The 14,868-nt window shown below is 45.2% G+C and overlaps 1 protein-coding gene across 4 annotated transcripts in view; it reads left to right on the top strand.

Moving 5' to 3' along the window:
• LOC106585934 (sprouty-related, EVH1 domain-containing protein 2) overlaps window positions 1-6,618 on the top strand; it is a 27,372-nt gene extending 20,754 nt beyond the window's left edge. For 2 of the 4 annotated variants that reach the window (XM_014172684.2, XM_014172704.2), the window contains exons 5-6: window positions 4,591-4,785; window positions 5,062-6,618. In XM_014172684.2, coding sequence (XP_014028159.1) covers window positions 4,591-4,785; window positions 5,062-5,778 — 912 coding nt within the window. In that variant the 3' untranslated portion in view covers window positions 5,779-6,618. The remainder of the gene's footprint in view (window positions 1-4,590; window positions 4,786-5,061) is intronic. The other 2 variants (XM_014172699.2, XM_014172711.2) reach the window with 1 other exon arrangement.
• Window positions 6,619-14,868: the final 8,250 nt, after the last annotated feature.

Raw genomic sequence — 14,868 nt, forward strand, 5'->3', positions numbered from 1 at the left:
TCAGGTTGGATGGGAAGCGTCTCTGCACAGCTATTTTCAGGTCTCTCCAGAGATGTTCGATCGGGTTCAAGTCCAGGCTCTAGCTGGGCCACTCAAGGAGACTTGTCCCGAAGCCACTCCTGCGTTGTCTTGCTTTGTCATTATGGGGTATTGTGTGTAGATTGATGAGGGGAAAAAAGTAATTTCATCAATTTTAGAATAAGGTTGTAACATAACAAAAAGTAGAAAAAGTGAAGGGGTCTGAATACTTTCCGAATGCACTGTAGATAAATGCGCAAAACATTTTTTCCCTGTGCATTGTGTTCTTAAAAATAGATTTTATTTCCATACAAGTGCTCGAACAGGAATCATGCGAATACTCGAACAGTCAAAATATTTCAAATACCCATCCCTAGCCAGAGCTAGCTAGAATGTGGCCACCTCCCGCAGTTCACTAGATCACTGCCCTGAATGCCAGTTCCATTCCTGGCATGGATAACATGAAAAGGCATCAAAAGCATCAGTCCAGTAAGGCATACATTCCTGCACAGCTATAACTGCAGTGTGTGTTGCTCTTATATCACATGGTTTTGAATAGGCCTAATTTCCAGGGAGGAGAGAGCGAGGGAGATTGTACATGAGTCATAAGTGTTGCATCTGCAGTGGAGGCCTCTGCCTGGCAGCCTCCATCCCAACTGCTGCTGCCTGACCCACTGTAATGTTCCCAGCCTACACACAGTTAGCTATCCTAGCAGACATGCTAACCCTTTACTACCACTGTACACTGACTACACACTGTTAGCTAGTCTAGCGTACATGCTAACCCTTTACTACCACTGTACACTGACTACACACTGTTAGCTAGCCTAGCGGACATGCTAATATGTTACTTATTTATCAAGCAGACACACGAACACTTAAAGGGACACTGAGATTTAGGTTGTTTTTCTACTTACCCAAAGTCTCTGCGTGCAGTTTGGAGATTATTGAAGTAAGCATATCGCTAGTTTAGGACAATGTCGAAGGTGCGTAAAGATGTCGGAATTCAGATATGACGGCATGGTTTTAACGCTATCCATGGAGCTTTTAAACATACGGTGCCGCAACATGGTTCAATGTTTCAATAAATCAGCACTGTGAACTTTTTCAAGTTTCTGATATCGCCAGTGTCTTGGAGCTTAAATTGGGATCATGTATACTGTGCTCATGACGATACAAAAAGAAGAGTAGGCCTAACACAGAGTTAACAAGGCATTTGTGGTAAGTGCATGGATCTTTTATATACCTTCGCCATTCCTGGAAGTCTCCCATTACAGTAGCCAGCTCCTCTCAAAAGCATGGAAACTTTATAACTGAACCAAAGCTGGGTGGTTGGTCATTTAGTCTTACAAAAAGCTATACATAGTAAAGAATATATTATACATGTGGTTATTTTACTGATAATCATAAGAAATGTGATTCTATCCCCTTCTCTGTCCCGTTGTCACATAGAGATGTATAGATATCAGAACATTGTATGATTACCATTGTGGTGTCTGTGAGCGCCATTGAGACCGATAAAACTTTGCGATCACGGGAAAGAGAATGACGTGGATAGAAGATCAGTCAAAGTCACACATTTACTATGTTTAGCTTTGTAAGACTATAAGTTTGAGTAGTTGGAAGATCTATTTCCCTGCTTTTGAGAGGTGCTGGCTACTGTACCGGGAGACTTCCAGAAATTGCTCTAAGCTAACGATATGTGATCGTTAATAATCTCCAAACGGCACACAGAGACATAAAAATGGTTTTCAATGAGCTCGTCTGACTCTGGTTAAGTAGAAAAATGACCTAAATCTAGAAATCTCGCATTATCCCTGTAAGCTAGCAGACATGCTAACACATAACTAAACATGCTAAAACGTGATGCTGACAAGACTACCAAACTCAAGAGAAAAGACGCTACTAAAGCACACAACTAAGAAATGGTTAAGTACTACACTACTACTTAAAGAAACTGAGATGGGCCTTCACTGCTACACAACTTTATCCACTCAACATTAATAATAGCGACCTGATGATACTAGGCCAATGAATCCGTCCATTGTAACTCATTTGCTTTCCTCTTGTCTGGCGTACCTAGCCTTTATCCTAAACCTGATAGTGATGGGAAGTCCAGGTCCTTACACTCGCTTCCCCTCTTTCTCTTCCTTTTTTCCCTCCTTCTCCCTTCCCGATGGCATCAAAGAGGAAAAGGGCCTAGCGTGTCGTTTCCACAGGATGTCCAGTCAGAGGGAAGAGGGCCCGTCAGTAATCCGTCACTGCCTCCCTGTTTACATAGCTGGCCCTACTTAGAAAAAGCAGGTCTGCTCAAGGGAACGCTTCAATTCGCCTTGGTTGCTGCCCCCCCCTGTTTTTTTTATTTTTTATTTTGGAATCTAGCCTCATTCCCCTGTGGCCCAGAGAGCTAGCCTGAAGGAGGGGGAAGGTCACATTGTATTAGATAGGATCTGTCTTTTTTGAAAAGCCTGAGGGAACTGAAGTCCAGGGCACAGATGGAGGGGAGAGGACAATGACAAATGACCTTTACCCCCCCCAGGCGCTAGAACAATATTAGTCAAAGAGTAAATAAGACACTCCCTGGGATGATGCAATACTTCCTCCTCTTTTTGGAAGGTCTGGTGTGACTGGTGAGATTTGGACAGACTGTTGGAATGTCTCCCTTTGGGGCTTGTGGGGGGATGTTTAACAAGGATGCAGGAGGCTCAAATGCCTCACACTGTGTGTGTGTGTAGGCTTACCCTTTTGGACATCAGGGTCTTTTTGAATGGGCTGCTGGTGAGTAGACTGTCCACTCTGTAGTGTCGATGAGGCCGAGGGTAGTTTTAGAATCGCCAGCTGCCGCGAGTTCCATTCCTGTGTCTGGTCTGGAGGCTAAATTGATAATTAGCTCAGCCACAAATACACCCCTCCCCCCTCCCCAACCACAGAAATCATTCCAAGCACAGGAACACACATGCACACACACTTACAAATATATCCCTTACATATGCGCGCACACACAAACACACTCACAATTAGACCCTGTCGCACACATCCCCCAACCGGCCCCACAGTAATCACACTTAGCACAACACACACACACACACAGCTCCTACCATTTGGCTTTTCCTGTGCTCTAGGGCACAGTGGCTACAAGCTGGCTTGTGTGTGTGTGTGTGTGTGTGTGTGTGTGTGTGTGTGTGTGTGTGTGTGTGTTACTCTGTAATTACATCAAAGGGCTCCTGCCCCCCACCAGATGCAGCCCCTTGCCTTAATCTCCAGTCTTTATTCACCTCCATTCACACCCAAACCAAGAGATGATGAAAATCTTCAAACAAGGCAGAGGTATGCCTTTGAAATCAGACGCTGCGCCACACACCTCTCCCCAAGCAACACGCCTGGTGGACTTCCGTGGCTTTTGTGATGAACATGGGTAATTTATCCCTTTTACATTCCATAGGTCTTGTGCTATGAGTGCTCTAGAGCATTTCTTTCTCTCTCTTATTATTATTTTCCCTCGAGAAAGCCTCGCTGTCGGAGTAAATATCTGAACAGGGTCTGTGTTTGTAATCATCTCCATCAGACGGGCCCCGGTTTGCCTCCTAAAGAACTTTTCTCAACCTTAACCAAGCTCTTGGCATCGCCCGAGGAAGGGATACCACTTTTAGCTTTGGCCGGGCTCGCCAAAGCCCTCTATAGCAAGAGAGGCTGTCTGTCCCATAAACCTGGGACTAAGAAACCAGAAACCGTCCAAAGTGAATGAGAGTGGACGAGAGAGGTGGTGCTCTCATTTTGATATCATATGCCGTGGCCTGATTCCCTCTCGGATTCCCTCTCGTATGATTACCCGCTGACTAGTGGTCCTCTGGCACGCAGTGTTGCGGTGAGGCGAACGAGGGAACCGAGTTAGCTCAAAAGCATGCCCACACCCCCACATGAAAGAGGTGCCCCGCGTCGGCCTCAACTGGTGACGCAATCGACCACACTCCTGGTCTTGCTCGATGCTAAAGGGGCTGTAAGTCTCCTAGCTGGAATTAATTTAACCTACCCTCAATATAAAAAAAGGAGTCTTCAGAACCATTTTTACCACTCTTTTGTTCTTGAAGGCATCATTTTTTTGGGAGGCGTGGGGGGTTGTTGGTTAATTGCATACAGAAGTAGGGAGATTTTGACTCTGAGCCATGACACACTTTTACCTTAGCAAATGCCCACTGAGCACGTGCCATGTGCAGGTCGGTTTGTTGGTCTCTGTGTAAAGGGCCGATGGGAGTCTGCTTCCAGCACGGGTTCTCGTGTCCAATCAAGGTTGTCTTTATCTCACCATCTCCAAAATTAGTGGTAGCGTTCATTACATCGCTAAGCGTAGCCAAACACAATGTGCCAGAAAGCAGTGATGTTTTCTAATGGGAAGCTTGGTCGGATATTCCTTGTGTAGTCGTGGGTCGTGTTCATTAGACATCAAGTGGAAGAAAATGGACAAACGGGAGGGGCTATCTAGAGCTGTCCAATAAGAAATGCAAAACGTCTGTTGCGTGCCCTGATGAACAGGACCCTGTCCTGACTCGTGTTTGGTTTGGTCTTGTCTCTCAGAATGCCACCGACAGCTCGTCCAACTCCTCCCACTCCCAGAAGAAGGAGCCCCTGCAGCTGCAGACCCTGGCCCCGCCCAGCTTCTGCGAGCCGCGCCGCCACAACTGCATCCTGGGCCACTTCTACGACCAGCACCGGCCCTCGGACCACTACTTCCTGGATCAGGTGGGTGGCTGGGGGACGACAGTGGCGAAGGTGGGTCACCAAAACTTGGATCTTTAAAAAAAAATCATATGTGTTGGAGCTAGGGGCTTGCGGCTATATTCTTTACTACAATGGATAGGTGGGAGGGACAGAAGGAATGAGTGTTTTTGAAGTATAAACTATGGTACTAGTGTGATAATGTATTTCAAGTTGGGCCTGGAAGTTACCTGCTTGTTGGAAGACATGTTCAGATGCCCCATGTTTAGTTTTGTAGTTTGTAGACTGGTCTGTGTAGTTCTCATCTTTTTTTGCTCTCCATCTCTGCAGTCGGTTCCCATGTTCCCACGCCACGTCCGCTTCCAGGTGGAGGAGGAGGAGATTGTGCGCATCAACCCTCGCGAGCGGACCTGGCTGACTGGGTACGAGGACTACCGGCACGCCACCGCCACGCGCAACAAACTCATCCAGCACCCCGAGAACGCCGACGCCTACGTGCACTTCGCCAAGAGCGAGCCGCCCAAGCACGACTACACCTACCCTTACCCCCTGGGCCTTGATCCCCACCAGCATGCAAGGGACCCCAAGATAGGCTGTGTGGACCGACTTGGTGGGGGCGGCCTTATCGGGGGACACAGGGCGGTGGTCACAGCCCAGCCCCGCACCCTCCAGCTCAAGGTCAAGCGGCGGAAGGAAGACGGCGAGCGCTCGCGCTGCGTCTACTGCCGGGACATGTTCAACCACGAGGAAAACAGGCGCGGGCGGTGCCAGGAGGCGCCGGACCCCATCCAAACGTGCATCCATCGGGTCAGCTTCATGTGGTGCGCGGACAGCCTGCTCTACCACTGCATGTCGGACCCAGAGGGCGACTACTCGGACCCGTGCTCGTGCGACACCAGCGACGAGCGCTTCTGCCTGCGCTGGCTGGCCCTGGTTGGGCTGTCGCTGCTGGCCCCCTGCATGTGCTGCTACGCCCCCCTGCGTGCTTGCTACCGCTGCGGGGTGGCCTGCCACTGCTGCGGGGGCAAGCACAAAGCTGTGGGCTGAGGGCCAGGAGGTGCCAGGGGGGAGAGGGAGAGTAGAACAGAGACCCATGGAAGGGACTGGACCGGAAGAGGGTGGCCCCGCTATTCTTTTGTTTTGTGTTTTTGCTGTTGTGTCTCTCGGCCAAATTCCAGATGGGAAAACAATTGGCTTGTCCCGATTCTTTTCAAAATGGAAATTTCTCTCGTGGAAAGAAAGAGAAAAAAGAAGTTTCCTATTGTTTTTTAATTTTTTTATTTTTATAGGGGTACCCTGCCTACGGCTTCCACGTCCTTGCATTACAAAGACTAAAACAATGAATATTCATATATAAATATATATAAACAGGTACTTTATATTTTTACACTCATGTGTTTTAAAGGCTTGAATATTTTTATTTTTATCAGTGTTTTGTGTGAGGTCAGTGTGAGCGTTGTTTTCTGAGGGGGGCACTCACTTTGTTCCCCTCGCATGGCTCACCACCAATCACAGATCAAGCTGGTTCCCGCCTGTAAAGCAGAGGCACTTAAATCAAGGGTGTGTCCTAAATGGTACCTTATTCCTTATAAAGTGCACTACTTTTGATCATAGCCCAATGGGCCCTAGTCTAATGTAGTGCAATATATAGGTAATAGAGTGCCATGTGGGATGCAGCCCATCTGTGATCACGTCTGCCCCTCCCAGCCAATGAAACAAAAGAAAAGGCAAACGTTTAACCAGTGTTTCCTCATTCTGCACCTTGACTACTCCTGACCTAGCCTGTTCCCAGATCAATTAGACCTGAGTCCAGGCTACCCCTGACTATACAGATTTAAAAAAAAAAAAAAAATTATACCTAATATCAATGAATGTCAGTGGAGACACGCTTGGAAAAAAAACCTGAAAGTACCATTCTACTGCTTAGTCAAATTAGACTGAATGTATTGTGGATTCGACCCAGAACAGAATCTAAACTGGGTCAGGGGTACTTGGGTATTGGATGGGGAAACCCTGCTTCAGACACTTCATCTGTAGGGTTGTGTGTGTCTGTGTGACTTCCTATGTGCAAAAGTCTGGAAAATGGTATGGGCAACAATGTATCCCTGATTGCTATTGTTGTGACTTCAACTAAAAGCCAAAATGACAAAATAAGCTGCAGCATTTATATAGACTATCGAAATTAGTCATTTTTTTGAAAGATAATAATCCTCAATCAACTGTTTATTACAGTGGAGGAGAACAAGCCTTAGGTGACTTTTTATTCAGTTGATGTTTGATGATAATCTTTTGATAAAGTTATTTATTTGCCTTACTAAATTTAGACACCAGCCTAGGGGGTTAAGAGGAAGGGAACGGTCCCATTTGTAAACTAAACACAGCCAAGAGGGGAAGAGGAGGGGTTTTTTGTCACCTTTTGAGATGGATGATGTCGTTGTTCACACTACAGTGTCAATGGTGCTTTCTTTTGCATGTCTTTTTCTTTTGTCTTTCAAAAGGATACTCAACGAGGCTAACTGTCAGGGAATCGCTATCTATAGAGTTTTGCTAAACTTTAGCTCGAGATAAAGACAAACCGTTTTGATCTGGTTGCTCATCTTTCCCCACAAGGGTATAAGATTGTGGGTTCTCCAACGAAGGGACCTGCAGGCACACCTGATTCAACTAATCACCTAATTGTGTTCTTCAGTCTATACCATGATTAGCTGATACGGGTGCGTTACTGCAGGGCTGGAACGAAAGGCTGCACACCCAGTAGCTCTCCAAGACCAGAGTTGTGGAGAAGTGTTTAATCAATTCTTCTGTAGTCCAATAACTCCCTCTTCCTGGTCTTTTACTCAGTATTACATTACAGCCAATGGCAAGGGAGGAGGCTGTCTGTCAGCCAATCACATCAGTCAGGCAGATGGTGTCAAAATATATACACAAATGAAATGGACGCTACAGCATGCATATACATCAACATATGTACAGTTGAAGTCAGAAGTTTACATACACTTAGGTTGGAGTCATTAAAACTCGTTTTTCAACCACTCCACTCATTTCTTGTTAACAAACTAGTTTTGGCAAGTTGGTTAGGACTGCTTTGTCCATGACACAGTTAATTTCCCAACAATTGTTTACAGATAGATTATTTCACTTAAGAATTCACTGTATCACCATTCCAGTGGGTCAGAAGTTTACATACATTAAGTTGACTGTGCCTTTAAACAGCTTGGAAAATTCCAGAAAACGATGTCATGGCTTTAGAAGCTTCTGATAGGCTAATTGACATCATTTGAGTCAATTGGAGGTATACCTGTAGATGTATTTCAAGGCCTACCTTCAAAGTCAGTGCCTCTTTGCTTGACATCATGGGAAAATCAAAAGAAATCAGCCAAGACCTCAGAAAATAAATTGGAGACCTCCACAAGTCTGGTTCATCCTTGGGAGCAATTTCCAAACGCCTGAAGGTACCACGTTCATCTGTACAAACAATAGTACGCAAGTATAAACACCATGGGACCACGCAGCTGTCATACTGCTCAAGAAGGAGACACGTTCTGTCTCCTAGAGATGAATGTACTTTGGTGCGAAAAGTGCAAATCAATCCCAAAACAACAGCGAAGGACCTTGTTAAGATGCTGGAGGAAACAGGTACAAAAGTATCTATATCCACAGTAAAACGAGTCCTATATCGACATAACCTGAAAGGCCGCTCAGCAAGGAAGAAACCACTACTCTAAAACCGCCATAAAAATGCCAGACTACGGTTTGCAACTGCACATGGGGACAAAGATTGTACTTTTTGGAGAAATGTCGTCAGGTCTGATGAAACAAAAATAGAAATGTTTGGCCATAATGACCATTGCTATGTTTGGAGGGAAAAGGGGGAGGCTTGCAAGCCAAAGAACACCATCCCAACCGTGAAGCACGGGGGTGGCAGCATCATGTTGTGGGGGTGCTTTGCTGCAGGAGGGACTGGTGCACTTCACAAAATAGATGGCATCATGAGGGAGGAAAATTATGTGGATATATCGAAGCAACATCTCAAGACATCAGTCAGGAAGTTAAAGCTTGGTCGCAAATGGGTCTTCCAAATGAACAATGACCCCAAGCATACTTCCAAAGTTGTGGCAAAATGGCTTAAGGACAAAGTCAAGTTATTGGAGTGGCCATCACAAAGCCCTGACCTCAACCCTATAGAAAATTCAGGAGGAATCACCCAACTTATTGTGGGAACCTTGAGGAAGGCGAACCAAAACATTTGACCCAAGTTAAACAATTTAAAGGCAATGCTACCAAATACTAATTGAGTGTATGTAAACTTCTGACCAACTGGAATTGTGATAGTGAATTATAAGTGAAACAATCTGTCTGTAAACAATTGTTTGAAAAATTACTTGTGTAATGCACAAAGTAAATGTCCTAACCGACTTGCCAAAACTATAGTTTGTTAACAAGAAATTCGTGGAGTGGTTGAAAACAAGTTTTAATGACTCCAACCTAAGTGTATGTAAACTTCTGACTTCAACTGTATGTATGGATGTATTGAAACAACAAAAACTAGCCTCAAATTTAAACCACCCTGTAACCTCACCTCGTGGGAGGAACATTGTTTGATATTTCCCTGTAGGCAGCACAACACTAATCAGAAAAACCTTATGAACAATATGCGCAAATTGCTGTGAAGTACCCGGTCTCAAGTCGCATCAACGTGGCAGAAAATACATCTTATGCTATCTATCACAGTCATACATTAACTAATCGTCATAACCATTCGGGTTCCGAGCAATGTCTGGAGTTAAATGGGTGATGGTATCATGGCGTTGCGGGTTCTGTACAAAAGCTGTCGTTGTGTCCATGTCTTTCTCTTTACCCTCTCTCTGCCTTTCTTCCTTCCCTTTTTCTGCTGTGTCCCCGTTTGTCAGCTTTGCAATACTGTTGCCATTCATTGTAGAGAAGATCCTAGTTTTATTTTTCTATCTGTGGTAAAAGAAAAGTTAACCAAAAGCAGTTTGTCTGTTTTGGTGCAGTGTCTAATTCCTGCACACATTTAACTATTAAAGGAAAGTGCCTGAAGCATCCTCTTCATCTATCTCATGTATACTTAGTATTTTTTTTTTTAATGTTTAAGGAAACAGTTAAATTGATTGTTCTCTGTTTTTTTTTACAATCTAAGTTTTTACCTCTGTAAAAAAAAGCTAAAATATATATGATATATATATATATCAAGTGTATGATGTACATTTTAAGTTCTATTTTTGTATTGTTTCCAATATGATCATCACGACTCTTTGCTTTTAAAAAGAAAAAATGAGAAAAGAGAAATTAACATCTGTATAAATGCCAATACATCATATGGAAACTAACAGAAGCATGGCCTGGATAGTAAGTACTTTTCCGTGTGTGCGTGTGTTCATTTCCACTGTATTTTACAGAGATGTGGTTTTGAGAGATTTAACCATGTTACAGTGGCATCTCATACAGCCTGTACATTTATCCCATATACATACCATCCATATAGTATTCCTATAGAACCTTTCAACAGTAGTTCAGTGTTGTTGCCCAGCACTTCCCTGTGTTGCATCTGTCTTTTAGGAGCATTGCGGGAGGCGGGGGGGAAGGGGCTGCTGATCGACCTCATGCTAATCGACCTCATGCTACTCAGCACTGTCCCATCCTGCTGCAACATGGTAATCCATACACGGGCCAGGGCATGGCCCGAGGGGGTGTGTGAGCGTTTGTTTGAGTATACGCATGTTCTCGATTAAAACACACATTTCTATCGTGTGTGTGTGTATCATACAGAAGGAATGTCTGCAGCAGTCAGATCCTGTCTTTGCTCCAGAGTATTTTTTCCCTCTTGTCTGTCAAGACGGAAATATACGCATTGGGCGCTAGACAGGTTCACAGAGCTGTACCATGCTCCGCAATGCTCTAAAAGAATCTATAGAGTACACAATGTTTTGCTCTGTGGGTCTCTGGAAATGCATATGGAAGACAGTCAGAGAGCGAGAGGGAAAAAAGGTCCCTGAAAGGCCCTGGCCGGCTACGGAACTCGGCGACTGCAAATAATATCAAACTTCAACATGTGCAAACCATTTAAGGCATACTTTATTCTAATGAGGTCACTTTTGTTCTTCCCCTCTTTTGAATCAGGGTTTGAAAGAAGAAAAAAAAACAGCACTTAAAATGCTGTTGCCATCTTTGCCTTTCTTATTTAAGGCTTATGCACTGTGATGTCATAGCCTGCCCCCTTAAAATAGTTTTATAGGATTTATATTAACCTCATCCTAAAACACAGATTAACGTGTTGTTTTGAAATACATGTTACAGTATGATGATGGAATGGGAAGGAGTAGGCCTATATCTTGGTTCCCCGCAGAGAGGTTTTCAGCACTGTTGAGCATATGGTTGTTTCCGTGTGTCAAAATGGCACCTTTTTTGTCAAGGTGTGCGCAAGCCCTTGCAAGCAAGTATACCGGTAAGCTTAGATGACTAGCAATTAATATAGGCTGAAATAAAGAATGGTTTATAACACAAACACTAAAATGTCTGCCAATTAACAACACTGTAAGCGGTCTCTGACTCAACTGGACAACACCACCGTTATTCTTTGAGGTGAGCGTTATAAAGGTTTGTCAGTGTGACTGCTAACAAGTTGACTAGCAAGCTAGCTTTGAGTGGACGTCAAGAATAACAGCACACATTTTGCCGAATGTGTGCTGTGCATTGGTAGCTAGCTAGCTCGGCACCCATCAGCTATAGCCATTCAGTCAAAAAACATTTTAAGTTTATTATTTTAGAGGGGAAAACAGGAAACATTTTGAGAAGTCAAGTTAGCCTACTATTCCTCAGCAAAAGCTAGCCTATTTCATAGGGTTGAGAGTGAGACATATCATGGAACTTATTGTAGTCCACTACCTGGTTGTTGCTCTCACTATCATAGTTATTAGGCATATCCAGTGCTATTGTAAATGCATTAGTGTCACTCAAACATTTCGAAATAACCCAGTCCAAGATGGGCGCCACCATACAATACACCACATACAATGTTACTACCCTGACCTGAGCCTAGGAGTTCACAACAGAGACAGGTGAGAACCAACGATGTCGTCCATCATATGACCCCAGACGAGTGGCGTGTCGGGCTCTAATTCTGTCCTGCTAGGCCTTGGTAAACAGACCAGTGTCTCCTGCATGTTGACCAGCGCTCGCCATGTGAAACTGGACACAAGACCTCAACCTCGGCACGGTAAGTCATATAGTGTGTCTCGCCAATCACCATCAATCAATCAAATGTATTTATAAAGCCCTTCTTACATAAGCTGATGTACAGAAACCCAGCCTAAAACCTCAAACAGCAAGCGATGCAGGTGTAGAAGCACGGTGGCTAGGAAAAACTCCCTAGAAAGGCCGGAACCTAGGAAGAAACCTAGAGAGGAACCAGGCTATGAGGGGTGGCCAGTCCTCTTCTGGCTGTGCCGGGTGGAGATTATAACAGAACATGGCCAAGATGTTCAAATGTTCATAGATGACCAGCATGGTCAAATAATAATAATCACAGTGGTTGTAGAGGATGCAACAGGTCAGTGCCTCAGGAGTAAATGTCAGTTGGCTTTTCATAGCCGATTGAACCATAACCATTGAACCTGTTCTGTGTGAATGTGTGTAAGGCCACAGCCTGTGACCAATAGCCAAGAATCCATGTGGTCTTAGGTCAACACTAAGCGCTGCGAACACCATCCATCACCAGCTCTCACCATGATAACCCCCAAGATAAAACATGGTTGAACTGTGGTATCCGTCGTTAAAGGGTTGCTCCTGTTTACCACCACGGTACAGTGGACTCTTGGCAGTCCTTATCTGTCCAGTTGGCCTACTTTTACATGGACGATGCATGCTTTAGCCATGCACCCCCTCGTAGCAATGTTCTACAACTTCTATACAGGACTACCTACTGCTGCAGGATTAGGGATAAAAACGTGCTGTCCATTTCCCACTGACCCATCCTCCCACCAGTAGTGTGCTCGTTGCCGGAGCCCGAACGGTGGACACGCCCCTGGCTCCAGTCCCATCCCGTGCTTAGCCAGAGAACTTCAGGGCTTTGTTTGTGTACCGTTTCCTCACCGGTGGGAACATTGCAGGACATTTATCAGGATGTTATTGTGCACATATCACAACAGAGAGAGAGGGAGCCTCTCCATCCTCCGATGGACAGAGGAGAGGGAGGTGCTTTCCCACACTGCTCAGGGGCCATGGGGTGGGGGGCGAGAGGGGTAGAGTTCGGAGGAAAGCGACGGGCGCGGTGGCATTGTCTCCACAAGCGCCTTTTTTTGTTTATCATCTCCAGCTATCTGGCAGCAAATGTCATTGACAGCCAGGGAGAGTGAGCTCCAAAAGAAGGGGTTCTCTATTTAGTCCTTTCAGGAGCGCTTGTTGTTGATATTTGGCTTCTCTCTGAACAACAAAGCCTATACCGTGCATATCGCTATACCTGTATAAATGGCTTCTCCCAGTTATGAAGACTGTTCTATGATGAGTTAGTTCAATCATTGTGCAAGCAGGAGGTTTCAGGGTGCTTGATTAGGATCTGAAAGGATTCAATGAAAATTATTCTCAGGTGAGCCTAGTAAACTCAGCAAAAAAAACAGTATTTATTTTCAGCAAACTTAACATGTGTAAATATTTGTATGAACATAACAAGATTTAACAACTGAGACATAAACTGAACAAGTTCTACAGACATTTGACTAACAGTAACAGAATAATGTGTCCCTGAACAAAAGTAACAGTCAGTGTCTGGTGTGGCCACCAGCTGCATTAAGTACTGCAGTGCATCTCCTCCTCATGGACTGCACCAGATTTGCCAGTTCTTGCTGTGAGATGTAAAAACCCCACTCTTCCACCAAGGCACCTGCAAGTTCCCGGACATTTCTGGAGGGAATGGCCCTAGCCCTCACCCTCCGATCCAACAGGTCCCAGAGGTGCTCAATGGGATTGAGATCCGGGCTCTTCGCTGGCCATAGCAGAACACTGACATTCCTGTCTTGCAGGAAATCACGCACAGAATGAGCAGTATGGCTGGTGGCATTGTCATGCTGGAGGGTCATGTTAGGAGGAGCCTGCAGGAAGGGTACCACATGAGGGATGCACAGCATGTAACGCACAGCATTGAGATTTCCTGCAATGACACAAGCTCAGTCCGATGATGCTGTGACACACCGCCCCAGACCACGACGGACCGTCCACCTCCAAATTGATCCCGCTCCAGAGTACAGGCCTTGGTGTAACGCTCATTCCTTCAACGATAAACACGAATCAGACCATCACCCCTGGTGAGACAAAACCGCGACTCGTCAGTGAAGAGCACTTTTTGCCAGTCCTGTCTGGTCCAGCGATGGTGGGTTTTGTGCCCATAGGCGACGTTGTTGCCGGTGATTTCTGGTGAGGACCTGCCTTACAACAGGCCTACAAGCCCTCAGTCCAGCCTGTCTCAGCCTATTGCGGACAATCTGAGCACTGATGGAGGGATTGTGCATTCCTGGTGTAACTCAGGCAGTTGTTGTTGCCATCCTGTACCTGTCCCGCAGGTGTGATGTTCGGATGTACCGATCCTGTGCAGGTGTTGTTACACGTGGTCTGCCACTGCGAGGACGATCAGCTGTCCGTCCTGTCTCCCTGTAGCACTGTCTTAGATGTCTCACAGTACGTACATTGCAATTTATTTCCCTGGCCACATCTGCAGTCCTCATGCCTCCTGGCAGCATGCCTGAGGCACGTTCATGCAGATGAGCAGGGACCCTGGGCATATTTCTTTTGGTGTTTGTCAGTCAGTTGAAAGGCCTCTTTAGTGTCCTAGGTTTTCATAACTGTGACCTTAATTGCCTACCATCTGTAAGCTGTTAGTGTCTTAACGACCGTTCCACAGGTGCATGTTCATTAATTGTTTATGGTTCATTGAACAAGCATGGGAAACAGTGTTTAAACCCTTTACAATGAAGATCTGTGAAGTTATTTGGATTTTTACGAATTATCTTTGAAAGACAGGGTCCTGAAAAAGGGACGTTTCTTTTTTTACTGAGTTTAGTATTCAGAAAATGAAGTCACTTTCACACATAGTAGTCGTTCCCCAATTTGTTCAAGAATGCCCAT

This window comes from Salmo salar, chromosome ssa02 (assembly GCF_905237065.1).
Source record: "Salmo salar chromosome ssa02, Ssal_v3.1, whole genome shotgun sequence".
NCBI lineage: Eukaryota > Metazoa > Chordata > Actinopteri > Salmoniformes > Salmonidae > Salmo > Salmo salar.